Here is a 22,985-nt window from a genome sequence, read left to right on the forward strand (position 1 = left end):
CCCGTCGCTTGATTTTGAGTCTGCTACACGAGTCGTCTGCTTGGCGCACGCACGCACATTAAACGAGCGGAGCTCCAGCGAGCGACGCGTGCAAGCCAGCGCGATGAAGAGGAGGCTTCAGAAGAAATATTTGATTCTGATCCTCGCTTACACGGGTTTGCTCCTGCTCATCCCCTATGTGTTCGATTTCGGGGAGCGCTCGATTCAGCGCGCCAAGCACGGGCTTCTGCAGCAGCAACAGTCGCGTTGCTCGGACCTGAAGAATGCCGTGGCGCTGCTGTGGGAGCACGGCTACAAAGTGGATGGCGCAAACGGCACGGAGCCGCCCGGCCCCGTCCAATCTCGCACGCACATCTATCTGCACGCCACTTGGAGGACCGGCTCGTCGTTCCTCGGCGAGCTGTTCAACCAGCACCCGGACGTGTTCTACCTGTACGAGCCCATGTGGCACATCTGGCAGGCCCTGTACCCCGGTGACGCGGGCAGCCTGCAGGGCGCTGTGCGCGACATGTTGAGCGCGCTATTCCGCTGCGACTTCTCCGTGCTCAAGCTGTACGCCGGCTCACAGAACCTCACCACCGCCTTCATCTTCGGCTGGAAGATGAACAAGGTGGTGTGCTCCGAGCCGCTGTGCGACGCCCACCAGCGCCACCATGTCGGCCTGGTGCAGGAGGACCGCTGCGCCAAATGCCCCAAGCGGGACATCCGTGAGCTGGAACGGGAGTGCAAGAAGTACCCGGTGATGGTCATCAAGGGGGTGCGGGTTCTGGATCTCAACACCCTGGTGCCCCTCATGAAGGACCCGGGTGTCAACTTGCACATTGTGCAGCTATTTCGCGACCCGAGAGCCGTGCACAACTCTCGCCTCAAGTCCAAGCAGGCTCTGGTGAAGGAGAGCATCCAGGTATTTTTTGGGTGGTAGTGTGGGGGCATTGATCCATCTGTACCCTATAGATAAAAAAAATAGTTTAGCCGCTATAATATTAGTCATGTAAAAAATCTGCTCTGCTCCTCCAGGTGCTGAGAAGCAAGAAGCACAACGACAAGTACAAGCGTCTGCTTGTGCCCAACAACCGCATGAACCGAGCCGAGAGCTACGTTTCCAGCGCCATGGAGCTCATCTGCGACAACTGGCTGGGTGACATGATGCTGGTGACCAACGCGCCACCCTGGGTGCGCCGTAGCTACCACCGAGTCCGCTACGAGGACCTGGTCCTGCACCCGACAGAAGAGCTAAAGAAGCTCTACCGCTTCTCCAACCTGTCCTCTTCGCCGGCGTTAGAGAGCTTCGCCCTCAACATGACCCATGGCCGCGGTTACTCATCGGACCGGCCCTTCCTCATCTCATCACGGGACGCCAAGGAGGCCATCTATGCCTGGAGGGAGAGGCTCAGCGTGGAGCAGATCAACCAGGTGGAAGCCTATTGCAGCGAGGTCATGTGGCAGCTGGGATACCCCAAGCACGGCGCGAACAAAACCACATGAGGAGACCGTACCGGTGAGAAGAGTTTGTAACTTTGGCACTATCAAACTGAAAAAGGCAACACATACCTTCTCACTTTTTGAAAGTGGATATTTGGCGTGAAAGTCAGCGACAGGTTGAAAATACCGTACGGGGATTAACTCCATCCGAGTGTGAGCTATTTGGCTCTGCCTTCTTCTGATAAAGGTGTCATTGTTGAGTGGCTGCCTCGGGGGTCGGCGCCGCGGCCGGCTGAGGGTGTCGCCCGGGCCCTCGCGCTCGTGCCCCTTAGAAGGGGCTTCATTGTCCGCGGCCGGCCGTGACAGGCTATACGCCTCCCTGGGTTACCAGCATGTCACCGGCAGCTTCGGACAGGCGGAGCCTTGAGGAAAGCAGGCCTGCAAGCATTCCGTTATTTTCTCGCAGAAAACGTATCTCAGCTTGTGCTAAATATGAATGATCAAATATTTTTTTAGCGATTCATCGAATAATAAGATACAATTTTATTTGCATTAAAGTGTATTAAAAAAATTCTTCCATTAGTTTATCGTCAAAATACATTCTCTTACAGGGGCCTGCAAGTCGAGGCTGAGGGCAAAAGGCCAACTGCAGCTAGAGCATGGCTGACTGGGAGCAGCCAAGCGCACAAAGACCATGACCAGGAGTAGGAAGAAACCAAAAAGTGGAATGCTTCAAAGACTGGGGAGCCTCTTACCACTTTTCCCTGTGCATTAAATGCTCGATTTTAGTCGCACTAACCTTACCTACTCTAAATCCTTGCAAAAGGCTGGGTGGATCAGAGGTGGCAGCATCAGCTGCACCTTGGCATGACTAAGCTAAGTGGATCTGCTAACTACGCTAACTGGAAAGTTCAAGGAGATTCCAATGTGTGTGCTTTGAGGGGCCTGCGTGAGGAAGTCTTGTTCCTCCCCCGCCTCCACCTAATTCCAAGGCCTCTTAGCCCCGGAAGAATCTGGACAGCTGCTGCAGCACCACACTGACAAAACACTCACATGGGCGGGACTTTTTTTTTCCAACCCCTGTCCTTCCAATGACTTTAAAAAAAAAACAAATGGTACTGATTAGGGTTGAAAAATTTACTGTGAATTTTCCAGCCCCTTTGCAATCCTGATTATTTATATCCATCGTGTTGTGTTCAAAACATTTATGTTATGGCCTGCATCCAGATGGATGTTTTGATGATCAACTTTACAAGTTGGCCCTTTTTTGTTTTGTCATACTTTTTAGGCGACATGAACTATTTAAAGTGACCTCAATAAAGGATTTGTCAAAAGCAAGAAATCGGAATTTTATCCTGCCAAATATCGGAAAAAAAATCCGTATTCACGCATAATTGAAACATGTTTAAAGCAAAATTGCTAATCACTAGCTTTACTTTGGCTACAATGCTAACAAGTACAACAAACAGTTTGAGGTTCAATCGAGTCCCAAAAATGCGTTTATTCTTTTGCAAGTGCTACTTTGTCCTGAAAAGACCGTTACAGTGAAACATCAACTAGCAGCGGTCACACTTGGCCGCCGCTCGGGACAATTATTTGCATGCAAGCGTGACAGCCTGACGTGACGTGGCGTGGCGTGGCGGCAGCCCCCCGCCGCAAACTGCATGGCGTTACGTAACAGGAAGCCTCTCATGCATCTTCATCACGTTGAGGCCCTTTTTCCTCCTCTTTTGCTACAAAAAGTCATCTTCGTGCCAAGCCATGTTATACTTTTTGCTCTTTTGTGATCAAATTGTTTACTGAGAATTATTTAGGGGAGGGATCACTAATTAAACCTTTAGGCCAATGTCCACATTTGGGTTTTCAAAGGGATTATTGGGGGAATTTGTTTTCATAAATCTGCTGCCTGCAGCCCTTAAAAAAAAAAAAAAATGCTTTATCGGTCAGTAATAATAAGGCTGGTGATGTTAAAGTGCCAAACAAGCTGAACTAAATTTTGGGTCTGCGGGCGGGGATTTAACCAGCAAACAGGATTTCATGCAGATATTTTTCATTATAATAGTCTAAAAAAAATTAAATAAAAATAACCGCGCCCTTATGCTTTTTTAGGCTTGATGTACGACCTCCGCCAAGGCTCAAAAAGCCCGGAGACACGCAGCTGCAAATGTTAACAGTCATAAGACATAACAAAGCTGGTCATTGTGACTAATTTTCATTATGGCAAAGCTTTTTTTGTTATCTCACGTCAGCTGGTGGCGTGCTAACAGAGATGTCTGGAGGGGCAATGCATTCCCTGCCCCATAGTCCGATATTTTGAAGTTGATAATGATAATCGTTGCGAAATCATGGGCTGATGTCTACTCACATTCCAGAGAAATCCACGATGGCAACAAGTTCCTCGGCGGAGGAAATGTTGATGCTTCATCTTGAGTTTTTCTCTTTTTTTAAGACAATGTGGTCAACGTTATTAATGTTCAAAGTCATATTTGGCCTAATTTGACAAAAATAAAACATATCTTGGAAGAACATCGAGCGCTTATCAGATGTGATCCTCGATGGGGAAAACCAAGCGGGTTCCTCGGCTCAGCAGTTCCTGCTCTCGGGAGTCCAGCTCGCGCTCCAGAGCTTCCTCGGATGTGCTGCCGCTGCGTTTTCCGTTGGCGTTCCACCCTGTCGTTCCGCCTTCGCCCGATAGCCCGTTGGTGGCGATGGCCGCGTCGCCGAACGTGAAGGACAGGTCGCCGTCGTCGCCGTCCGGGTCTCTCAGCTGCTCCTGGTTCTGAAATAGGAGATCCGGGGTGAACATGGGATGGGATTGAGCAGCAAACACCAATAGATTTAATCAACATGAAGTTTGTCTTCTGTTTAGGAAAGTGTAACACCATTTCTAGAACTCCCCCCCCCCCCCTGGAGTTTGTTCTTTTTCCATTAACCAGGAAACATTCAGCAAACAGCTGGACAAACACGGAGTGAGGCTTGGAGGAGGTCCGCGCCCTACTGAGCGACACTCGGGTTCTATTTCATCTGAAGGCCACATGCCGATGACACTCATCGGAGCATTTCCTGCCTGTGTTGTGACGCGAGGTTTCACTCTCTCATTGATAGCTGACAATCAATAGCGGGCCGCAGGACACAGCGGGACGTCGGAAAACTGGCGGGGACGGACGGGACAATTACGTCGGGAACACAATGGGACAAATGTAGAGCGGAAAAGTAGAAGCGAAAAGTTGAGAATTTATTAGCCTGTGGTGAGAAGTAGTTTTTTTTTTCCCATGAGATGAAGCACATGCAGTGTCTTAGATGATCGTTGAGGGAGTGCAGAGAAGCAGAGGAAAAAAAAGGCCCTTTGTGCCCACGCAAATAAAAAGCCTTCTTGACCATCCATTTTCCCCTTTGTACGCATTTGCTGGCAGGAGGCGGGAACACCAGGACAACGTTCCGATTCTCCTCAGTGAAAAAGGCTTCAGTATTCCCGAGGGAAGACTTCCTGAGGCTAAAGACAAATGATTTTTCGCCTCAGATGCGCTTTTGTTACTACGCTGCTACGTTGTGACACATTACAGTTGATTCATATGCTAGCATTAGCCACAAGCTATTGTGTAAAATGTTGCAAATAAATAAATAAATAAATAAATAAATAAATAAATAAATAAATAAATAAATAAATACCTAATGATCCTTCATGAATTCTGCCTAGCAACAAATGTGACCAATATGTTTGGTTGGATTTTCAAAAATGTATTCACGATGAAGGTTCTATTTAACTGCCTCTGTACTTGCTTGTTTTTTTTAAAATTTGACTTTGGCACAAACAGGCTTCCATATTCAAAAAGTAGGTTTGTTCGGAGAAGTTGTTGACTGACCTCGTAGGCGCGTGGGCTGGTCAGGCAGCTGGCCAGGGGTCCGCAGTAGCCGGGGAGCGTGGAAGCGAGCGGGGGGCCGCTGTGCGTCAGAATGGGCTTCAAGTAGCTGAACGGCTCTTAAGGAAAAAGACTCACCCATTCGGTCACTTTACCTTATTTATCTTCTCATTCATTCTGATTCTAACTCCTAATCTTATCTTGAATCCATAAGTATATAAATACAGTTATTATTATTTCCCTATCATAAAAAAAAGATACTTGTGATCAAAGGTGTACCACATCCTGAAGAGCCAAGCGCTCTCCTGTTTGGTTTTGTTCTGTCCTCCACCCTGGGGGACATCCTGCACATTTCAAACATAACAAAAAAAAACATTCAAAATTCCATATTTGATATTCAAATGATCAGATCACTCGCAAGAATTAAAGGCGTCCTGTCTCTTTAAGAACCTGGCCTCTGTTAATTTGACGGGCTGAACTATTTTCGGGTCTTCTTCCTTTCCTCAGTTGCAGAAGCACAACTAAAAGTGTCAGCATAAGTAAGCCCTGCAAAATGTACGTCTTAGCAAATGAATCATTCCATATCCCACTCACCCCTTGTAGGACCTGGAAGGTGTCTATACAAGGTTGCGGGTCTTGATCTGGGTCCACTCCCACCCTGCAACACAGAAAGACAAAATCAGATTCTCATTTTAGACCTTTATGCTGACTACACACCCCGAATGTGTTGTCTTTATTTTTTTTTTAAAGCCACAACTTCCTGTTTCAACAACACACACATTTCTGAGTTTGCAAACAATGCCGGAACAGAGATTAGACAAGTCGTTCGAGTTGCATGTCCCAAAAAAGTTTTTTTTTTTCCATATATCTAAAAAAAGAAATATCGTTTACCACACTAGCAAAATGTATTGCATAGGGGAAAAAAACATCCATGTCAGAGCCTCATGTGTATAAATAATTGCCCCTCTAGTGTCTCTAACACCACGAGGGGATTAAAACTGGGCCAAGCAGGATTTTCAAGAGGGGCACTTTTAATTCACATAAATTTGGGAGCAGTCGACTAATCGCCTCTTTGGATGGGAGCCGAAAGGAGACAAGTGCAGCATTCTATGAACTTCCGCAAGCAATGAATAATAGGAAATTGGTGCAGTTGTTTTTAGGTTTCCATGGCAACCACACGTTTTCTTTTCCCTTGGCAGCCACTTGAAAGCAAAATAACATCCATAAATCCTTCTATTATAAACAATCACTCGCTTTGACTCGACATTAGTTTCACTAAACTACGTGAAAATTAAATTATGTTGATCAAGACCCAAGCCTGAAATTCAACAGCAAGCCTTTCCAATCAAAATGGCAGCCGTTCTTTGTTCTTTCAGGAATGACTTTGAGACTTTTTTCTCCTGTAGTTTCTCAAGATAGACAAGCCGACCAAATTTCTTGTTGCTACTTGAAACTGGCTTCGGGGGCTAAATATTTTCACTTGCGAAGAGGACGTTCAGTCAAGAGCTAACTACGTAGCATCGAGTTATTAGCGTTTTTATTAGCAAAATGGCAGACTTAGTGTTAACTTTTCGGGATGGGACTTTTTGAGACTTCTTTCTGGGTTTACTTGTGATGGATAAATTCCGTGTGGCTAAGCGAAACTGGCTTGGAGGTTGAATATTCACAAACACAGGATCTTGGGAGTGGTGAAGGGTCATTCGTAGAAGGCGCAAAAAAAAACATAAAACAAGGCCGTCATGAGTTGAAGACAACGACATGGGGCCCCCCGAGGGGGAGATAAGTCGCACGTAGATACAAACACACGTCCTCGCTTATATAAGAGGCTCTTCCACTGACTTCCTCTCGTCCGCTGACCCTGAAAAAAAGGCCCCACGCTCAGTCTCGGCATAGCCGTCCGTGATTTCTCATCACGTCCTATTTGGTTTGCGGCCCAAAATGGCGGAAGCTGTGTCAAAACAACGCCTTCCTCTTTCACAGTTTCCACACACATAAATAAGATGTGAAAATGATAAGGAGGGGTTATTAATTGTGTTTATGATTCACACTGGTATTATATAGGGAACTAAAAATGATATATTTTTTTCACAATTAATCTGTATTGCAATAAACAATATCAGATTTATTACTGACAGAATTTCAAATATTCTGATGGCCACGAACATCATCACAGCAACGTAGCGCTTACAGCAGCAGCATGTCCTCGTTGCCATGGCAACCGGTTCAAGAGGGGGAGATTTTGGCAGTGCTACACGGCAACACAATGGTTCCTCCTCGCACCCAGGCTGCATTAGTCATATTAAACACGGCCTCTTTTTTTGCACACGCAGATGCCTAATCCGCTTTAGGAGCTCTCCCTCGTGTGTTTGTGTGCGTTGCAATACTCATAATAAGAGGCTAGAAGCAAGCATTAGTCATCAAACTCAACGAGTCCCGAGGTGTGCATGCAGTTTCTCTCTGGCAGTACATGAACCAATCACAAGCTAAGTACAGTTCAGCAGACTTCAAAAATAATCCCTATTGTTATGCGGTATTGATGTTTAAATCTTGCGTAATGATACAGAGACACTTTTTAGGAATACAATCTAAGTCTTGTTTTGATGAACACTTGGGCCCGCTACGCTTCTGTATTTTAATGTCGGTCATTATGGTGGTACTTGGAAAGTGAAGCGTTTTTTTTTTTTGTAAAAAAAAATGGGTTTAACATTTTGGGGGTGGATCAGAATGCAGGAATTAAATATGCAGGAATTCCAAGGCAGAACCATACAGATGGAAATTGCACCATCTTCTGGACGACCAATCAGAGAACGTCTCGCCTCATTGGTCAACTGAGCTCTTAACTGAATGAGAATGTTGTGAATATAGCGTGTCGTGACATGTCACCTGATGTGCAGCCAAGACAACATGGGCGTGGTCCCGCCTCCAAAGACCCACACGGTGAAGAAGACGATAAGCAGCGTGGTGGTGAAGATCATCTGCCGGGCGTAGGTCGCCGTGTCGCGGATGGCCAAGGCGAACGCCATCGCCCCACGTAGTCCTGCAAATCAGGGTCACAATCGATTGGGACACTTTTGAAGGTGCGTATTTGGTCAAGAAGGAAAAGACGTACCAGCAAACATCATCATGTGCTGGAAGTTTCCTTTAATCCTGTGTCGGCGGCCCAGGTTGAGCAGGAAGGAGAGCGGGTAGATGTTTAAGGCTCGTCCCAGGAAGATGGCAATCTGGCAGGTGATTTTAGTTAAGACATTTTTACGACCCCCAAATCATTTTGGGCAGCGTTTTTTGAGGATACAAAAGCACCCGTGATGAAGATAGGGCTGAAGACGTGGCTCTGGAAAGTAAACAGAGCCAAGCCCATGTAGGAGAAGATAAAGTTCTCAGCCAGGAAGTGAAGGACCTCGAAGAGCTGCGGAAGGATACAAATCGCAAAAAGGTCATTTCATGAGGAACAACGGCGTGAACTGTGGCACCACTGTCCCTAATATTGTGACCTGCGATGCAATTTAAACATGTTGTGTGTGTAATCCGCGTACAGGCTGAACAGCCGCAGAGTCAGGAGGGATGTCCTGTCAGATGATTGGTGGCGATTAAGGTCACAGCAGGCAGATCGTTGGGCCATCTGCCATTGGGGACACTGTCCACTGATGTCTGCGAGTATGTGGGTCGTCTACCCCCCCACCCCCAAAAAAAACATGGAGGGTAACACTTACCTGCTTTGTACGCTTGGTGGACTCCACGGAGAGGTTGTTGTAGGTGTAGTGGGCCTGAGTGATGCCGCAGAAAAGCACAGACACCACACCTGCAGGAACACGAGATTTGCTGACTCGGCCATCGTGATAAAATAATTACGATGCTTTTCGTCTTCACCTGTGAATCCGCAAGCCTCCGCCAACAGGAAGGTGCTCCAGGACATTAGGAAGAAGAGGGCCGTCTCCAGCAGGGGGAAGCAGTGCAGCTTGGTAAATTTGGTCACGTTCAGAACCAGGATTACAGTTAAGGAATGTTTTCACCGACGTTTTGCAATTGACTATTCTTGCTTTGGCGCCATCTGGTGAGTTGTTCCAGTTATAGAAACAATCTTCTAATCATTCTTCTAATCACTGGCATTTGAACAGGGGGGTGTAGACTTTTTATAGCTTGTCTTAAAATATTGAAGAAAAGGATATGAGAGCGGTGACCACTCCCGTGGCTGCACCCATCATGAAGGAGCCGCTGAAAATTCCAAGGAAAACCCCAACGGACTTGAAGAAGGCCGAGGCGTCGAACATGTGTGTGTTGGCGCCTCGGGGCTGGTAGGCCATGATGGAGCTGACATTTGGGAAGAAAAAAAAAGACAATGGAGAAGAAAAACAAAGATATGCTATTTTCATTATTATTGATTTTTTTTGCTTTACTCAAATGTATTCATTGCATGGGTTAAATGTGCAGCATGACAATGCAATTGGTGTTACGCACTCTTGCCTCTAGAGGGAGCCAAAGGACGACACATCTTCATATGGGTTTCAATAGCCTGTCAATTATTTCCTATGTATGTAAATATTGTATTTGTATTGTTTTGGAAATTTGGGGGGATTTTTTTAAGGAATTTAAGTAAGTGCTTGTTGGTGACAAAGGTTTGGAGAAAAAAAAAAGAAACTCACGAGGACAGCACGATGGCCACGGCGTCGTTCATGACGCTCTCGCCGAACAGCAGAGCGTACAGGTCGCCGTCCGCGTGCAGCTCGTTGAAGATGGCCAACACTGTCACTAAAGAAAAAAAATCTAATTTAATGTGCCATGTACAAAGTATGTGCTTGTACAACTTTGGAAATGTGAAGAGAGCACTTCCAAATAATCTACAATTTTACTAATATGGATGAATTTTTAGTCAAGTCTCATGCCTGGGTCGGTGGCTGAGATGATGGCCCCGAAGAAAAGACAGTCAGTGTAGTAGAACTTGTCGCTCAACTGGCCAACCACTTGCATCAGTTTGACCACGCCGTACATCAAATTCCTGCGACGACAATACAAACGATTAGAGTCCATCAGTTGGTCCAAAAATAGAATTGCACAACCAGTGTAGTAATATTGCAACATGCTGGCAATATAAGGCATTGTATTGTTGTGTGGTCCCAATACTTTTGCTCATAGGCTGACCATAAAAAAAAAAAAAAAAATCTCATGGACTCTCACCCGATCACGAAACACGATACAGCCGTGCCCAGGAATGCGTAGGTGAGAATAGAGCCGAGATTCCTGAAGAAATGTTTCTAAAAAGGAGAATAAGAAATGTGCTTAGTCAGGGAAGTGTGCCGGATGCGTGACCTGGATGTCAGCAAAAAACTGCAAGCATGTGTGTTTTTAGTGGCTTGGGTGGGGGGGGGACACTTGATGGCCCAAACTGACAAGGTTTAGATCAAACACCAGCACGTCTCGATGTAATCTTTAACCCGGTAAGCACTTATGTAATGGTTTTAAAGGGCAAGTGCCACGCCCCTTAAAGGTACACGTCCAACGCGCAGATATTGCAGTATAGTAGTTTCTTTCCATTTAATTTGACTGTTTTATTTTTTTATATAGTCCAGTGTTATTTAATTAAAAGCACGATGCAAGTCTGGACGTAAACCAAGTGAAGAAGGACTACAAAGATGGCTGCCGGAGAAATTGAAAGTGTTTTTACGTGATCCCAAAAATAAAAAGAATCTCACCTTCTTCAGGCTGTAGCCGGCGTGGAAAATAATGGGAGGCAGCAAAATGTTGAAGAAGACTTCCGGGTCAAAGGTAACCTAAGAGATAGAAAGAGGACACTAAGGGTCAGTTGAGGACATTTTGTTTGCGTTGTTTATTTTGACATCACCTTGCGCAGCATGTCGTTCTGCTCCACGTTGTGAATGTCACGGGAATCGATCTCGCCTTTGAGGGTGTACTCAAAGAACTTGCCGCTGATGTTGAGCAGTAGGCTGCTGCTGGCCGGCCCTTTGGCCAGCGCACAGCTGGGGGGGGTCTTGTTGTGGTAGCTGGTGGCGGGGATGCCGTAACGCAGGATGACGCCCACCAGCAGGCCTACCGAAACGATAGACAGGGGGTAGTCGGTCAACAGTGAGGAGCACAAGTGATGGGACGGAACCTTCTATGGAAACCAATATCTCATGATCCAAAGCATACCACATCATAAGCCTATGGAAAGGAACATCTCAGACTAACAGAAAAGTACAGATCACCAATGTAGGGAGTAAAAATAAACATTCATCAGAAAAACAAATTGTAAAGTTGGCAATACTGGAAATCTACACAGTATTTGTTACTTCCGACCACTAATGTAAATAAAGTAATTTATTTTCCCAATAAGCTGGATGGATGGATGGATGGATGGATGGATGGATGGATGGATGGATGGGATGGATGGGATGGATGGGATGGATGGGATGGATGGGATGGATGGATGGATGGATGGATGGATGGATGGATGGATGGATGGATGGATGGATGGATGGATGGATGGATGGATGGAAAGCTACACGCCTCACCGTAAATCATCGCCAGGCCGGTTTCGTGCAGGAAGCGTACGCGCCGGTGCTTGAAGAGCCATATCGTGAGGATGGTGAGGGTGAGCAGCAGGATGAAGGTCAGCAGATTGACGCTGTCCTGCCGGTGACTCTCCTCGGCTTCCTTCTCCGTGGCAAGGTCCTCCAACGCGGCGGCGGCGTCCTCCTGCCCGGATGCCGCCATCACTTTCATCATCATCGTCGTCGTCGCCGCGAGGAATGCGGCCATGGCGCTGGGAGGATGTTGCATACTCACACCGCCCTCTACGCCATATTAATGCGGGAAAGCACGCACCGAGAGCCCCGCTTGACTCGTGGTCACACGCCGCTCAGCTCCTTCGCTTAAAGGCACAGTAGACTTGCGTGACTCAGTGTCCAAATCGTGTGCGTGGAAGGGGGGGTGGGGGGTTTACCAGTCGTGCACGGATGGAGACGCCCACCAACATCACCCCGAGGCAACTGAGTCATGGCTTTTTGTCTTGTTGGCTGATTTTGCAATCTAGTCCAATTCCAAGCAGGAAGCTCACAATATGGACTTTGCCTCCTGAAAGTAGAGAAAGATGGTGGCACAGAGATAGACACATATTTATCTGGATAGTAAATCTTGCATTGGTAAAGGTGAGTGAACATGAGAAAGATGCAAGCTCATATGATTAATAAAATGGAACACAACGTTAAAAGTGTTACTATTTGGTTGTGTGGCTCTTGCGACACGTAGCTGACACGTAAACTGGTCGATTTACTGGAAGGCATGCATGCTTGCATACCTCACAATCCTACTACAGTATTTACAAATTCCCAACCCATAGCTTCATCTGGCTTCTATTTGAACAAACTTTGATTTAAGTTTACCCACCACGGATACTTGTTTGGCCATGATTTAAGGAAATCTTGGCGCACATTTTGCAGTTTTGGCTGCAAGGCATGCTGTGTGAGTAATGAATTACAGACAAGGGATGACTCGTCCTGTAGTTTAATTTTTCAAACTTTTATTTGCCTAATGTTAAAGTTAAATAGCAGCAGGGGGTTGCGGTTTTTTGGTTATATGAAATGACAAGGAGGCTTGCACAGAAAAGAAGCCTGTTTAGAAAACACCCTCCACACTTAGGCGTGGATTAACTATTATTAGAATGAACAAGTAGCTTAAATTGCTAAGTAATCTGCTTGGGGGTTGTTGATTTTTGCATTTTTATAGGCTTTTATCCGTGTTTGCCTATAGAAAATTCATCATTGGTTTATCCAAATGCGGTATATATTTTTTGTTGTAATGCAGTAATATTAAAAGCTAAAGTTAAGATAAAAGAATGCATTTAAAATTAAGGAGTTTATCAAATTGTATTTTAAACTTCAAAGAAATTGCATATCAAAACACTATTTTTACTTTTCGTCTCCGAATGCATCATAAGTGACACACCCACCTCACGTCGAATTGAGAGCTGTGATTGGCTGCTGCTATATCCTGCTCAGCGCTGATTGGTTGCACAACCCAGAGGGGAAAACGGGAAGGGGGGAAAAATTGTGTCAAGTAAACCTCACACAATCTTGAGTCACTCGTATCTTACCTGCAAAGCTCGTCAAAAACCAAACTAAAAGGATCCAAAATGGGGTGCTTTTACTCGAAAAAATCCAAGCGGAAGTCGTCGGAAAAAGAAGAACCGACAACGACGACGCTGGAAACTACGACGACCAGCAACGCTGTTCCCCTTGGCAACAACACGGACGAGGCGGCACCGAAACAGTACAGCTGGGACAAGAGAGAAAAGGTTCTCCACGCTTTCTCATTTTCTACTCTTGCAAAATACAAATACAAAATATTTTTTACGCTTAAAAAGTTGACACACGTCACGTGTAATGACAGCCTACCTTAAGTGTCGCTGTGGTGACGTTGACGTGTAAGCGTGTGACTTTTTGCAAATGGCGAATGACTCGATTCGAAGGGTATTAGCATTAAAATTGGACATATTTGAGTTTTACCTGTCTGCGGTAACATGCAGATGCTCTCGAGTGAATTCTAATCTTAGCCACCAGGTCTTGACTTTAACACTCGAGCCATCGGCCTAGCACCGTCTCTCGCTCACTTCGTGGAACTAAATTTAACACTAACTGTAAAACCATTATGGGATTAGAAAATGTACCTCGCATTTAATCTGACCTCCAGTTCAACTTCCGGGTTGCCCTTAAATTGTATAACTAACAATTTATTTCTACGCTACTGCGTATTAATTGTATTTATTTTAGCATGACCTAATGGTGGTAAAACTTCAGTTAAATCCCTCAAAATACCAGAATGACCAAGAATGTAAATGGCCAACATTATTAACACAATATGGGGGGGGGGTCACAATTATTATAAATCCTCCAGCCCTTTTATTTGCCTTTGCCCAGGTGGACCCCAAAGACTACATGCTTACAGGCCTCAAAGACGTGACAGCGGGTCGCCTCCCCGGGAAGCTGAACGGTCAACAGTTTGTCATCCAGGACTGCCACAACTGCGACATCTACGTGTTCGACCACGCGGCGGCCGTCACCATCGACGACTGCGTTAACTGTCGCATCGTGCTGGGCCCCGTCAAGGGCAGCGTCTTCTTTCGGGACTGCAAGGATATCCGTTGCGTGCTGGCATGCCAGCAGTTCCGTACGCGGGACTGCAAAAAAATGGAGGTGCTGTTAGATCTGGACTCTGACCTATTTTTATTTTTCATAGAAACTAACAACGTGTCGCCACAGGTGTTCCTCTGCTGCGCCACGCAGCCCATCATCGAGTCATCCACGGGTATGAAGTTTGGCTGCTTCCAGTACTACTACCCCGAGCTGGCCTTCCACTTCAAGGACGCCGGTCTGAGCATCTTCAACAACAACTGGAGCAACGTACACGACTTCACGCCCGTGGCCGGCGAGACCAACTGGAGCCTGCTGCCCGAAAGCGTCACCGTGCTGGAGTCGGTGCCGGCCCCCAGCGCCGACTCTGACTTTAAGGCGGTCCGGATCTCGGCGGACGTGTCGCGCAGCATCGTGCCTCTGACCAAAGGAGGCCGGCGTAAGGATAGCGAAGAGTCCTGTCTGTTTGTGTTCTTCGCCGGAGAGTACACCACCGCCAATGCACGCAAAATGATCGACGAGGTGAGAGGTGGCTCAAAAAAAGACGTGCGTGTTTGTTCCTTTCTTCCTTCCCCTGCTCATCCTAACACTGGCCCACTCCAATCAGGTGACTGCCAAAGATTTCGTGCTGATCCAGACCAAAGAGGTGACGATGCGGCCCGAAGACGTTAAGCGTGTGTTCCAGAACAACGCCGAGGATCTCGTGGAGTCCATCAGCAAAGGTCACTCACTGATTTGCCACACAAAAGCAAATCAAGCATTTACTTCAAACGGCCACGTTTAATTTTTAAACCAGATGGCTGGGCGACGTCAAGAGTTCAAATGCGCACGTGAAATGGTGCGCATCGTTTTTCACGACTTTTTTTCTTTGCAAAGGTCCCGTCATCGCTCTGGAGCTGAATGGTGACGGCGTTGTGGAAGCCTGCAAAAACATAGCCAGCGAGGTGTTTCCTGGCACTAAGGTCAGCACAATTGGAAAGCGGTGAAACATTTGCAGGACAAATTTTCAAATTCAAAAATAATTTCCTGGCCGATTTAATGTTATGGTATGAAATGTAATACCCCTCCCTCCCCCCGCCACAGGTTTTTGTCTCAGACAACAAGAACACATCGTCTCGTGACGTGGACAACTTCTTCAATTTTGCCGACATGCAAATGGGCTTGTGAGGTGTCAGGTCTGTACATATTTGGACGCAGCTTTTGTTTGGGTACAATCTATGTGGGCCACACACCATCCAAACCTACTGCTGCTACTCCTGCTTTAATAACAGAACCTCAAGCTGGAATGTTTAACCTGACGAAGGAGCTTTGAATGTATAGCGCGCCCGCCCGATCATGTTATTTACACAATCAATGCAAATTCACGCTCATGCTGTCTGCATTTTTTTTTTTTTTTTTTACCACTTGCTGTTTGTTAGCTGCTGGCATTAGAAGTGACATATGTAGAAGTGGCGTATGTAGAAGTGACACACTTGTGTATCCCAAAAAAAAACCTGGAAAAATAATAACCGAAGAGGAAACAAAACCACAGACTCTGAAATGCACTTTTGTTGGTTGCGACTTTCGGCGAGTGCTATCAGGCGTCACAACAATGAGTTAAAATTAATTCTTACTGCTGCTCTCTTGTTGGCTCTCCCCACAAATGCAGATTTTTGGTCTGAAATATTTAAGGTTGTCAGGCCAATTCGTTTTGGACGATATAGTATAGTAACTACTTGGACTTGGTTACCTGACACTACTGGTGTGCTTGGGTGTATATTTGTAATTTGTATTTATTTCTTAATGCTTGCTTCTGTCAAAATGTGAACGTGGAGCACGAGTGTTGGTTCTTTCACTGCCTGGAACATCGGGAGCACAAGAATGCCTCGTATTTATGTATAAAGATTGTCACGCGTGTGTACGATACTTAAGTGTACGATGGAGCGCACCTTTCCTATAAATGAACGTTTATGCTGTATTTGTCGGCCATCATTTGAGCAGTCTTTTTTTGTATAATGTGTTTTATATGCTTTGTTACATGTTTTTGTATAGAGACCAATTGATGTTTGATGCTGTATTTTTTTTTTAAATAAAAGTTTACATTTGTGACAGTTCATTTTTGTTCTTTAATATTTAGTGTAGATTAGAACAATGCGTGGGAGTTGCTGACTTCCTCCGAGCAATACTCAGCCATGAATCACACTTGGCAGCTTTCACTTCCGACTAAAATTATTTCATGACATTAATTAGTCTAACCTGCACCTCAATCTTCCAGACGGATGGAAGGGCCTGCAGTATTTGTTTTGACATAATAGTCAGTGAATATATTTTTTTTTTAACCCAAACTAATGTTTAAAAACAGTTCTTCAGTATTAAATGCAAAACTCATGACTTAGATTAGCGTTTTGAATTTGGCTCAATGACCCGTCCCCGCGCCTAACGCCGGTGTCCAAATCGAACGTACCCACGAGGGGGGATTGAAGCAAAACCGGCAGAGTTTAGGACCCGGCGGGCCACGCGGTACAATAGCGCTGTTGTGCCGTGTTGGTGGGCCGACTGACTGCAAGCCCGGGAGCAGAATCCCCCCACAAAAAAAAACTATTTAAAATATTACCACGCAGAAATACTTATCATTTTGTGGCTATACACTGTATTTGACGTTGGACGGCGTACGGATGGGATAAAGCGGACCTAGCAACGCTTAGATTTGAAGGTAAAATGGTGGGAACGTGAACAATATTCCCCGTGTGTTTCCTGGCTCGGAGTACCGTGGATGCTTGCTCTTAAAGCCAGGCCGTCCTTTTAGTTGACGAGGCGTTTTTGATATATTTAATCCCCTTGAACGATTGCCTCGTCGCTTGGTCACATAGGGCGGGTAAATCCTACGTTTACCCCCCACCTTGTCCCTCGTTTTAAAGGCTCCTCTGTAAGGAAGTGACATGTCGGCGCGCTGGTGGTGGCGCCCATGTTTGATTTGGCCCTCGTCGTCTCCCGCTTCCTACGCGTCGACTGGAGTCGGCGCCAAAGCTGTGTTAAAAACGTTATTTATGACCTCTTTATTTCCGAGCATCATGTCTGGGGGTAAAATGAATGCTACGCTTGGAGTCTAAAAGCCAACGTGACACGCATGGCTCAACGTAAACAAAGCCCGTCGCATTTTGCTCATTGTTTCCGAGCTTTTTAACAGCGGGTTCCCATTATTGTGGCGTCACATCCGGCAACCCCTCCCCCTCCGTCTGGTTAGCTTCTTTGCTAGTTTGTTGCCCCCCCTTTCACGTGCTAGACTGAGTTTAAGGTTAGCAGAGGTACCAAAAATAGTCATTCTCTGTACTTAATTGTACTACTTCAGATAATTGTGTTAAAAGAAAAGTAGTGATTAAATTTAGGTCGCCTTACAATAACTCAATAGTTACAAAACATACAAACAAAAGACAACAAAATAATTTACAGTATTTAAAAACAAAGTAAATAAATAAGTAGATTACGAAACTTACTTTTTTAAAGTTCTGACTCTGGAATGTTAACTCGATAAATTAGGCTTTTTAAAAGCAGATTGCCTTTACCAGAAAGCACTTTTTAAAAATTAATTTAAAAATAAACCATATAAAACCGGCTGATGGGGTACTTCATCTTGTTAAAATGTCTACTTGGCCCTTGTGCGCCTCCATTTTTCTGTACGCGGCCCTCGGAGGAAAACATTTGCACACCTATCCTTGAGATTGTCATGTTGGCATTGTCTTAAAATGTCGGCATTGTTGCGGACACCCCTCATGTCAACAGCAGATGTTGTCAAGTGCTCTCTAGCTCCTTCTCCTCATTTCTATTTAAAAATAGCTTGTGGAACAACTAAGGGTCGACAGTGTAGTACATGTTCTTATCGTCAGTGAGTCTGGGATCGGTGTCACGATAGCTGAGATGAAAGTGCCGTAGAAAATAGCTGAATGTTTGCGTGCGTAGCACGAACATAAATGACCACGTCCACCCTCCCATGGGGAATGTCAGGCATGTCCACGTTGTTTAAACAACACTTTGTCCACTGACACACTAGTGCGTCATGGGATGATAGCCAGAGAAGCCCAAACGAAACATACTGGCTGACCACGATACGTGAAATGTCAATTTCCAACTCAAGGTTAATTTGTCCGAGTGTAAACAATGTGTTTTGTACGGCGTTCATCTTGTCTGCAGGATGTGACAGGATGAAGCGTCTCAGGACCTCCAGCAGCAGCGACACTTCTGACAATGAAAGTGAGTCCTCGCTCAACACTACCCGATGACAAAATGGCGGCTTTTGGGTGCATATAGCTGAATGCCGTGTGCCATCCAGGTCCCTCAACCTCCTTCTGCTCCAACAAGTATGGCAGCAAACCAGGCACCCCTGCCTCCGACCCGAAGAAACCGGCTGAAGTAAGTTTCCCTGCCGCGGTGGTTAACATTCGGGCCTACCCTGACTTTGGACGTATCTCGCAGGTGTTCCGAAAAGACCTGATCAGCGCCATGAAGCTGCCGGACTCGCACCACGTCCCGCCGGAGGAGTACTACCTGCTGGCCGACACCTGGAAGCAGGAATGGGAGAAAGGGGTTCAGGTTCTGGCGAGCCCGGACACCATCCCGCAAGCATCCGTCAGGTACGAGTGGCAACGTGGTAGAAAGAAAAAAATGAAGTAATTAACGGTTGTGGTCGTTTTTTTATGTTCAGGATCATTGCGGAGAAATCCAAAGAGATTCTGTACGGCCACCAGAAGAAGTACATCCAGTGCTCCGGGCAGGACCCCGTGGAGCCCGGTTACGTCAACATCAAGGAGCTGGCGGAGGCCATGTGCCGCTACGACTTGGATGACGTCGACATCTACTGGCTGCACACCTTAAACACCCAGCTGCTCTGCATGGGTGAGCTACAGAGCTCAAGATGGCACCACGTCATTTCGGCAGGCACGTTACAGCTTCCCTCACGTGCGGCATCCAGGTGAGGAGCCGGTGGACGAGCTGACGATGGAGCGTGCCATGGAGGCGCTGGAGGGCCAGTGCCACGACAACATGAGGCACGCCATAGAGACGGTGGAGGGCCTGGGGATCGAGTACGACGAGGACGTGGTGTGCGACGTGTGCCGCTCGCCCGACAGCGAGGAAGGCAACGACATGGTTTTCTGCGACAAGTGTAACATCTGCGTGCACCAGGTAGGTTGTCCCTACTCAAAAATCATGAACTCACAATGTAGCAGATGTGTCAAGAGGACATTTTTTTACTCTCCAGGCATGTTACGGGATCGTCAAAGTGCCCGTCGGGAATTGGCTGTGCCGCACGTGCGTGCTGGGAATCGACCCGCAGTGCCTCTTGTGCCCCAAAAAGGGCGGGGCCATGAAGGCGACACGCGCCGGCACCAAGTGGGCGCATGTCAGCTGCGCTCTGTGGATCCCCGAGGTAAAATTAAAAAGGAAACATCTCCTCTCTTGAGATTTCCGGCTCACAGTCTGTCCCTGCAGGTCAGCATCGCATGCCCTGAAAGGATGGAGCCCATCACTAAAGTGTCCCACATCCCACCCAGCCGCTGGTCGCTCATCTGCAGCGTGTGCAAAATCAAGACGGGCGCGTGCATCCAGGTGAAGATGCCAGCGATCACGATAATATTAATTTTGTTTCAAGCATGAAGTGCTACTTGACCCTCCCCACAGTGCTCGGTGAAGAACTGCACCACCCCTTTCCACGTGACGTGCGCCTTCGAGCACAGCCTGGAGATGAAGACGATTCTGGATGAGGGGGACGAGGTCAAGTTCAAGTCGTACTGCCTCAAGCACAGCAAGCCGAAAGCAGCTGGCGAGGTGGGCCTGAGCCCGGCACGCGCAAAGCCTCCGGCGCCGCCCTCCGACCCGACCAAGGTGGGCCTGCGGGCGCAGCGGCTGCAAGAACTGGAGGAGGAGTTCTACGCGCTGGTGCGGCCGGACGAGGTGTCGCGGGCTCTAGGGCTCTCGTCGCGTCTGGTGGATTTTGTCTACCAGTACTGGAAGCTGAAGAGGAAGAGCAACTTCAACAAGGCCCTGCTGGCACCCAAGGAAGATGAGGAGAACTTGGTTCTCCAGCCGCACCAGGATAGCATCCACACGCGAATGCGCATGTTCATGCACCTGCGACAGGACCTGGAGAGGGTCAGTGCCATTTTTGCCAACTTAACTCAATTGAAGGTGTTTTCAAAATGTGCTCAAGTGATGTGTTGTCGGTTTAGGTGAGGAACTTGTGCTACATGGTGAGCCGGCGGGAGAAGCTCAAGCTGCTGCAAAGCAAAGCCCAGGAGCAAATGTTCAACCTGCACGTCACCCTCATGAGCCAGGAGACCTCTGCTGGTGAGCCGCCCTTTGCTCAGAGTCTTTTTAGTCCCTTTCACACATCCACCGCTAATCTTTGGTGTTTCCAAAGGCCTTGCTGCATCCTTCCCGGTGGAGAGTGTTCTGTTCCGGCCTCCTCCGAGGATCACGCTGAAGCTGAAAATGCCCAAAGCCTCCAGCATGGGAAACTCCTACACCGCGTCCAAATCGGCCAACGGGCCTCTGTGTCCGGACAACAGCGAGAACGTGTCTGAGCGCGCCAGCGAGGGTCTGGGCCAAGGCAAGCCTCAGCTGCACGGGCACGCCCGGCGAGAGGAGCGTGCCAACGGTAGGGTGGCGGGGAAGCCTCTCGCGGGCAAGCCCATGGCGGGTAAGCCTCTGGCTGACAAGCCGCTGGCAGGGAAGCCGCTGTCGCTGCATTCCGCATTGCACGGCCACTCATCAAACGGCAAAGCAGAGCAAGAGCGCACCTCCAAAAATGGCCTCTTGATCGGGCAGAAAGACAGCTCGTGTCAGACACCCGGCGAGCCCGACATACCAAAGCAACCGCTGGACAAAGGTGCTTTTGGTAAGTCTGCCATGGAGCACTTTGGCAGGTCCTTCAAAGAGGCCACCATGAACTTGGTAAGGACCACTGAGGACATGCGGGCCTCGGACAAGCTCGCCCGCAAGGAAAAACTGTGGCCCAAGGCAGTGTCGGCCAACAACGCGCTCTTGTACCACGACAGCGACGGCTACTGCCCCGACCTGGAGCTCAGTGACTCGGAACCCGAGGCCAAGGGGAGACAGCGGCGCCAGGGCGGCCCACTCCTGCCGGATGTCACCCGGAGGGGGCGTGGTAGCAGCCAGAAGGGCGGCAGTGGGCGCGGGAGACAGTCGCTAGGCGCAACCTCACACTGCGTACAAAGGTGACGACAGACTGCCCGGCTGCACTCGTTGTGCGAAAATACGAGATTAGCGTGCTAACTGATTAGCACCACGTTTGTAAGTAGCACAACTTTTTACTGAACAGCTCACTACAATCCATTCCTCATCGCACAGCTGGATGTACAGTGTTCTGACCAATGGACCAAAAATTTCAAGACAAAATGAGAACACCCACCAGGACTCCAGCTGATGATGTCACTAAGCCACACCCATCAAAATAACAGTGTTTTCCCTGCAGCCTGAATAAATGAATCATCAAAATGGCGGCAAAATGGCACCAAAGCAATACTTTCATATTAAAGCATTGTGAAAATTTCAGTCCGTTAACAAATCGGTGGGGGAGAACACTGTTAATAATAGCGGCCAAAAATGAACACATTTTTAATTTCTACTATATTTTGTTTTCTTTATATAAACAAAAAAGTTGCCTTGAGAAAACTGTTGAACTATAAGTAGTTCATAAAATGGATAGAATTGTTGCCAAGATGTTAATGAGGATGTCAATCCAAATTTTTCTTTACAACGAATCACAGCATTTGGATTCATTTTGTGTTTTTGGAAGATGAAATCCACTAATATTTATTCATCTTGGGAGGGAGCCATCTTGGCACTTGTAAGAAAATCACATTAAAAACGACTATTTTACAGCAAGTGACAAAATGGCCGCCACCTGAGCTGGATGAAAAATGGGGTGTATTTTGCTGCTAAATTCCAAAAGCACAATATCAATTGGATTATCATGTGTAGGTTTGTGGGGTCGTTTAAACAATTGCAAAGAAAATATTTGTGTTGAGTTCCTCTTCAATGTGTGTCGTCAACAAAGGACACTAAATTCTGTCGCATTTACTGCCTTCACTTTTTTTTCTTTTCTCATCCCTGATTTAATAAAGAAGCAAATCAAGACTGTCTTGTGCATGAAATACTCTTTTTTTTTTTAATGTCTTCCATTTAAAGAGTAGGGGAATTTTGAAATTTTTAGAATAAACTTAAATGTAAATAGTGTAAAAAAGATTTAAAATTGATTTAACTTAAAAAATTCCTGTTAGGATAAAACAATTATTTCATTATCTTAGTTTTGTATTGGTGTGAAATAAAGCGACAATTATGAGCAATACAATCGAGGTTGTGCTGATACACGGATATACCGATAGGGGGCAGTATTTACCACAGCTTAGATTAGAACCGAATTACACGCCTGCTACCTTAAAAAGTTATATTTAAGACTATTTAGAAAACTTGCATCAAACTTAACACACACCTAACATTTTTAATTCCCTCTGATTAACTCCAAATAAAGTTCAAATGTTCTAGTAGGCTACTTTTTGCCACTAAAGGGTTTTGAGGGGAAGTCAAC

The 22,985-nt window shown here is 46.8% G+C and overlaps 4 protein-coding genes across 4 annotated transcripts; 3 read left to right on the forward strand and 1 right to left on the reverse strand.

The window, feature by feature from the left end:
• Window positions 1–2: 2 nt before the first annotated feature.
• Window positions 3–2,566, forward strand: chst7 (carbohydrate (N-acetylglucosamine 6-O) sulfotransferase 7). The gene is made up of 3 exons (XM_049719110.2): window positions 3–904; window positions 1,018–1,498; window positions 2,034–2,566. The coding sequence occupies exons 1-2, from the start codon at window positions 104–106 to the stop codon at window positions 1,483–1,485; spliced, it is 1,269 nt and encodes a 422-aa protein (XP_049575067.1). The 5' UTR covers window positions 3–103; the 3' UTR covers window positions 1,486–1,498; window positions 2,034–2,566.
• A 337-nt stretch (window positions 2,567–2,903) lies between these two features.
• On the reverse strand, window positions 2,904–18,928 carry slc9a7 (solute carrier family 9 member 7). The gene is made up of 17 exons (XM_049718959.2): window positions 18,830–18,928; window positions 11,789–12,350; window positions 11,119–11,324; window positions 10,970–11,047; window positions 10,455–10,531; window positions 10,163–10,275; window positions 9,923–10,028; window positions 9,449–9,590; window positions 9,150–9,255; window positions 8,993–9,081; window positions 8,575–8,688; window positions 8,392–8,503; window positions 8,166–8,319; window positions 5,877–5,940; window positions 5,544–5,626; window positions 5,286–5,391; window positions 2,904–4,201 (listed from the first exon to the last, which is right to left on the reverse strand). Exons 2-17 carry the CDS (start codon window positions 12,054–12,056, stop codon window positions 3,962–3,964), a joined length of 2,058 nt encoding a protein of 685 aa, XP_049574916.1. The 5' UTR covers window positions 12,057–12,350; window positions 18,830–18,928; the 3' UTR covers window positions 2,904–3,961.
• Window positions 13,408–16,497, forward strand: rp2 (RP2 activator of ARL3 GTPase). Its single transcript, XM_049719176.1, has 6 exons — window positions 13,408–13,569; window positions 14,192–14,467; window positions 14,534–14,926; window positions 15,012–15,126; window positions 15,281–15,366; window positions 15,488–16,497. Exons 1-6 carry the CDS (start codon window positions 13,408–13,410, stop codon window positions 15,569–15,571), a joined length of 1,116 nt encoding a protein of 371 aa, XP_049575133.1. The 3' UTR covers window positions 15,572–16,497.
• Window positions 16,880–22,534, forward strand: jade3 (jade family PHD finger 3). The gene is made up of 11 exons (XM_049718947.2): window positions 16,880–17,096; window positions 18,572–18,631; window positions 18,711–18,790; window positions 18,854–19,011; window positions 19,083–19,273; window positions 19,350–19,561; window positions 19,638–19,805; window positions 19,868–19,984; window positions 20,057–20,527; window positions 20,605–20,722; window positions 20,796–22,534. The coding sequence occupies exons 2-11, from the start codon at window positions 18,583–18,585 to the stop codon at window positions 21,614–21,616; spliced, it is 2,385 nt and encodes a 794-aa protein (XP_049574904.1). The 5' UTR covers window positions 16,880–17,096; window positions 18,572–18,582; the 3' UTR covers window positions 21,617–22,534.
• The last annotated feature ends 451 nt before the right edge of the window (window positions 22,535–22,985 follow it).

Source organism: Syngnathus scovelli, chromosome 10 (assembly GCF_024217435.2).
Source record: "Syngnathus scovelli strain Florida chromosome 10, RoL_Ssco_1.2, whole genome shotgun sequence".
In the NCBI taxonomy this organism is placed as follows: Eukaryota; Metazoa; Chordata; class Actinopteri; order Syngnathiformes; family Syngnathidae; genus Syngnathus; species Syngnathus scovelli.

Bases quoted from the DNA above. Each gene is read 5' to 3' on its own strand.
- chst7 (XM_049719110.2), top strand. From the start codon at position 104: ATGAAGAGGAGGCTTCAGAAGAAATATTTGATTCTGATCCTCGCTTAC. The intron at 905-1,017 runs GTATTTTTTGGG...CTGCTCCTCCAG, and splicing joins TGGTGAAGGAGAGCATCCAG to GTGCTGAGAAGCAAGAAGCA.
- rp2 (XM_049719176.1), top strand. From the start codon at position 13,408: ATGGGGTGCTTTTACTCGAAAAAATCCAAGCGGAAGTCGTCGGAAAAA. The intron at 14,468-14,533 runs GTGCTGTTAGAT...GTGTCGCCACAG, and splicing joins GGGACTGCAAAAAAATGGAG to GTGTTCCTCTGCTGCGCCAC. The intron at 15,127-15,280 runs GTCACTCACTGA...TTCTTTGCAAAG, and splicing joins CGTGGAGTCCATCAGCAAAG to GTCCCGTCATCGCTCTGGAG.
- jade3 (XM_049718947.2), top strand. From the start codon at position 18,583: ATGAAGCGTCTCAGGACCTCCAGCAGCAGCGACACTTCTGACAATGAA. The intron at 19,012-19,082 runs GTACGAGTGGCA...TTTTATGTTCAG, and splicing joins ATCCCGCAAGCATCCGTCAG to GATCATTGCGGAGAAATCCA. The intron at 19,985-20,056 runs GTGAAGATGCCA...CCCTCCCCACAG, and splicing joins AGACGGGCGCGTGCATCCAG to TGCTCGGTGAAGAACTGCAC.
- slc9a7 (XM_049718959.2), bottom strand. From the start codon at position 12,056: ATGCAACATCCTCCCAGCGCCATGGCCGCATTCCTCGCGGCGACGACG. The intron at 8,689-8,992 runs GTAAGTGTTACC...ATCCTTCCGCAG, and splicing joins CCACCAAGCGTACAAAGCAG to CTCTTCGAGGTCCTTCACTT. The intron at 8,320-8,391 runs GTACGTCTTTTC...CCTGATTTGCAG, and splicing joins GCACATGATGATGTTTGCTG to GACTACGTGGGGCGATGGCG.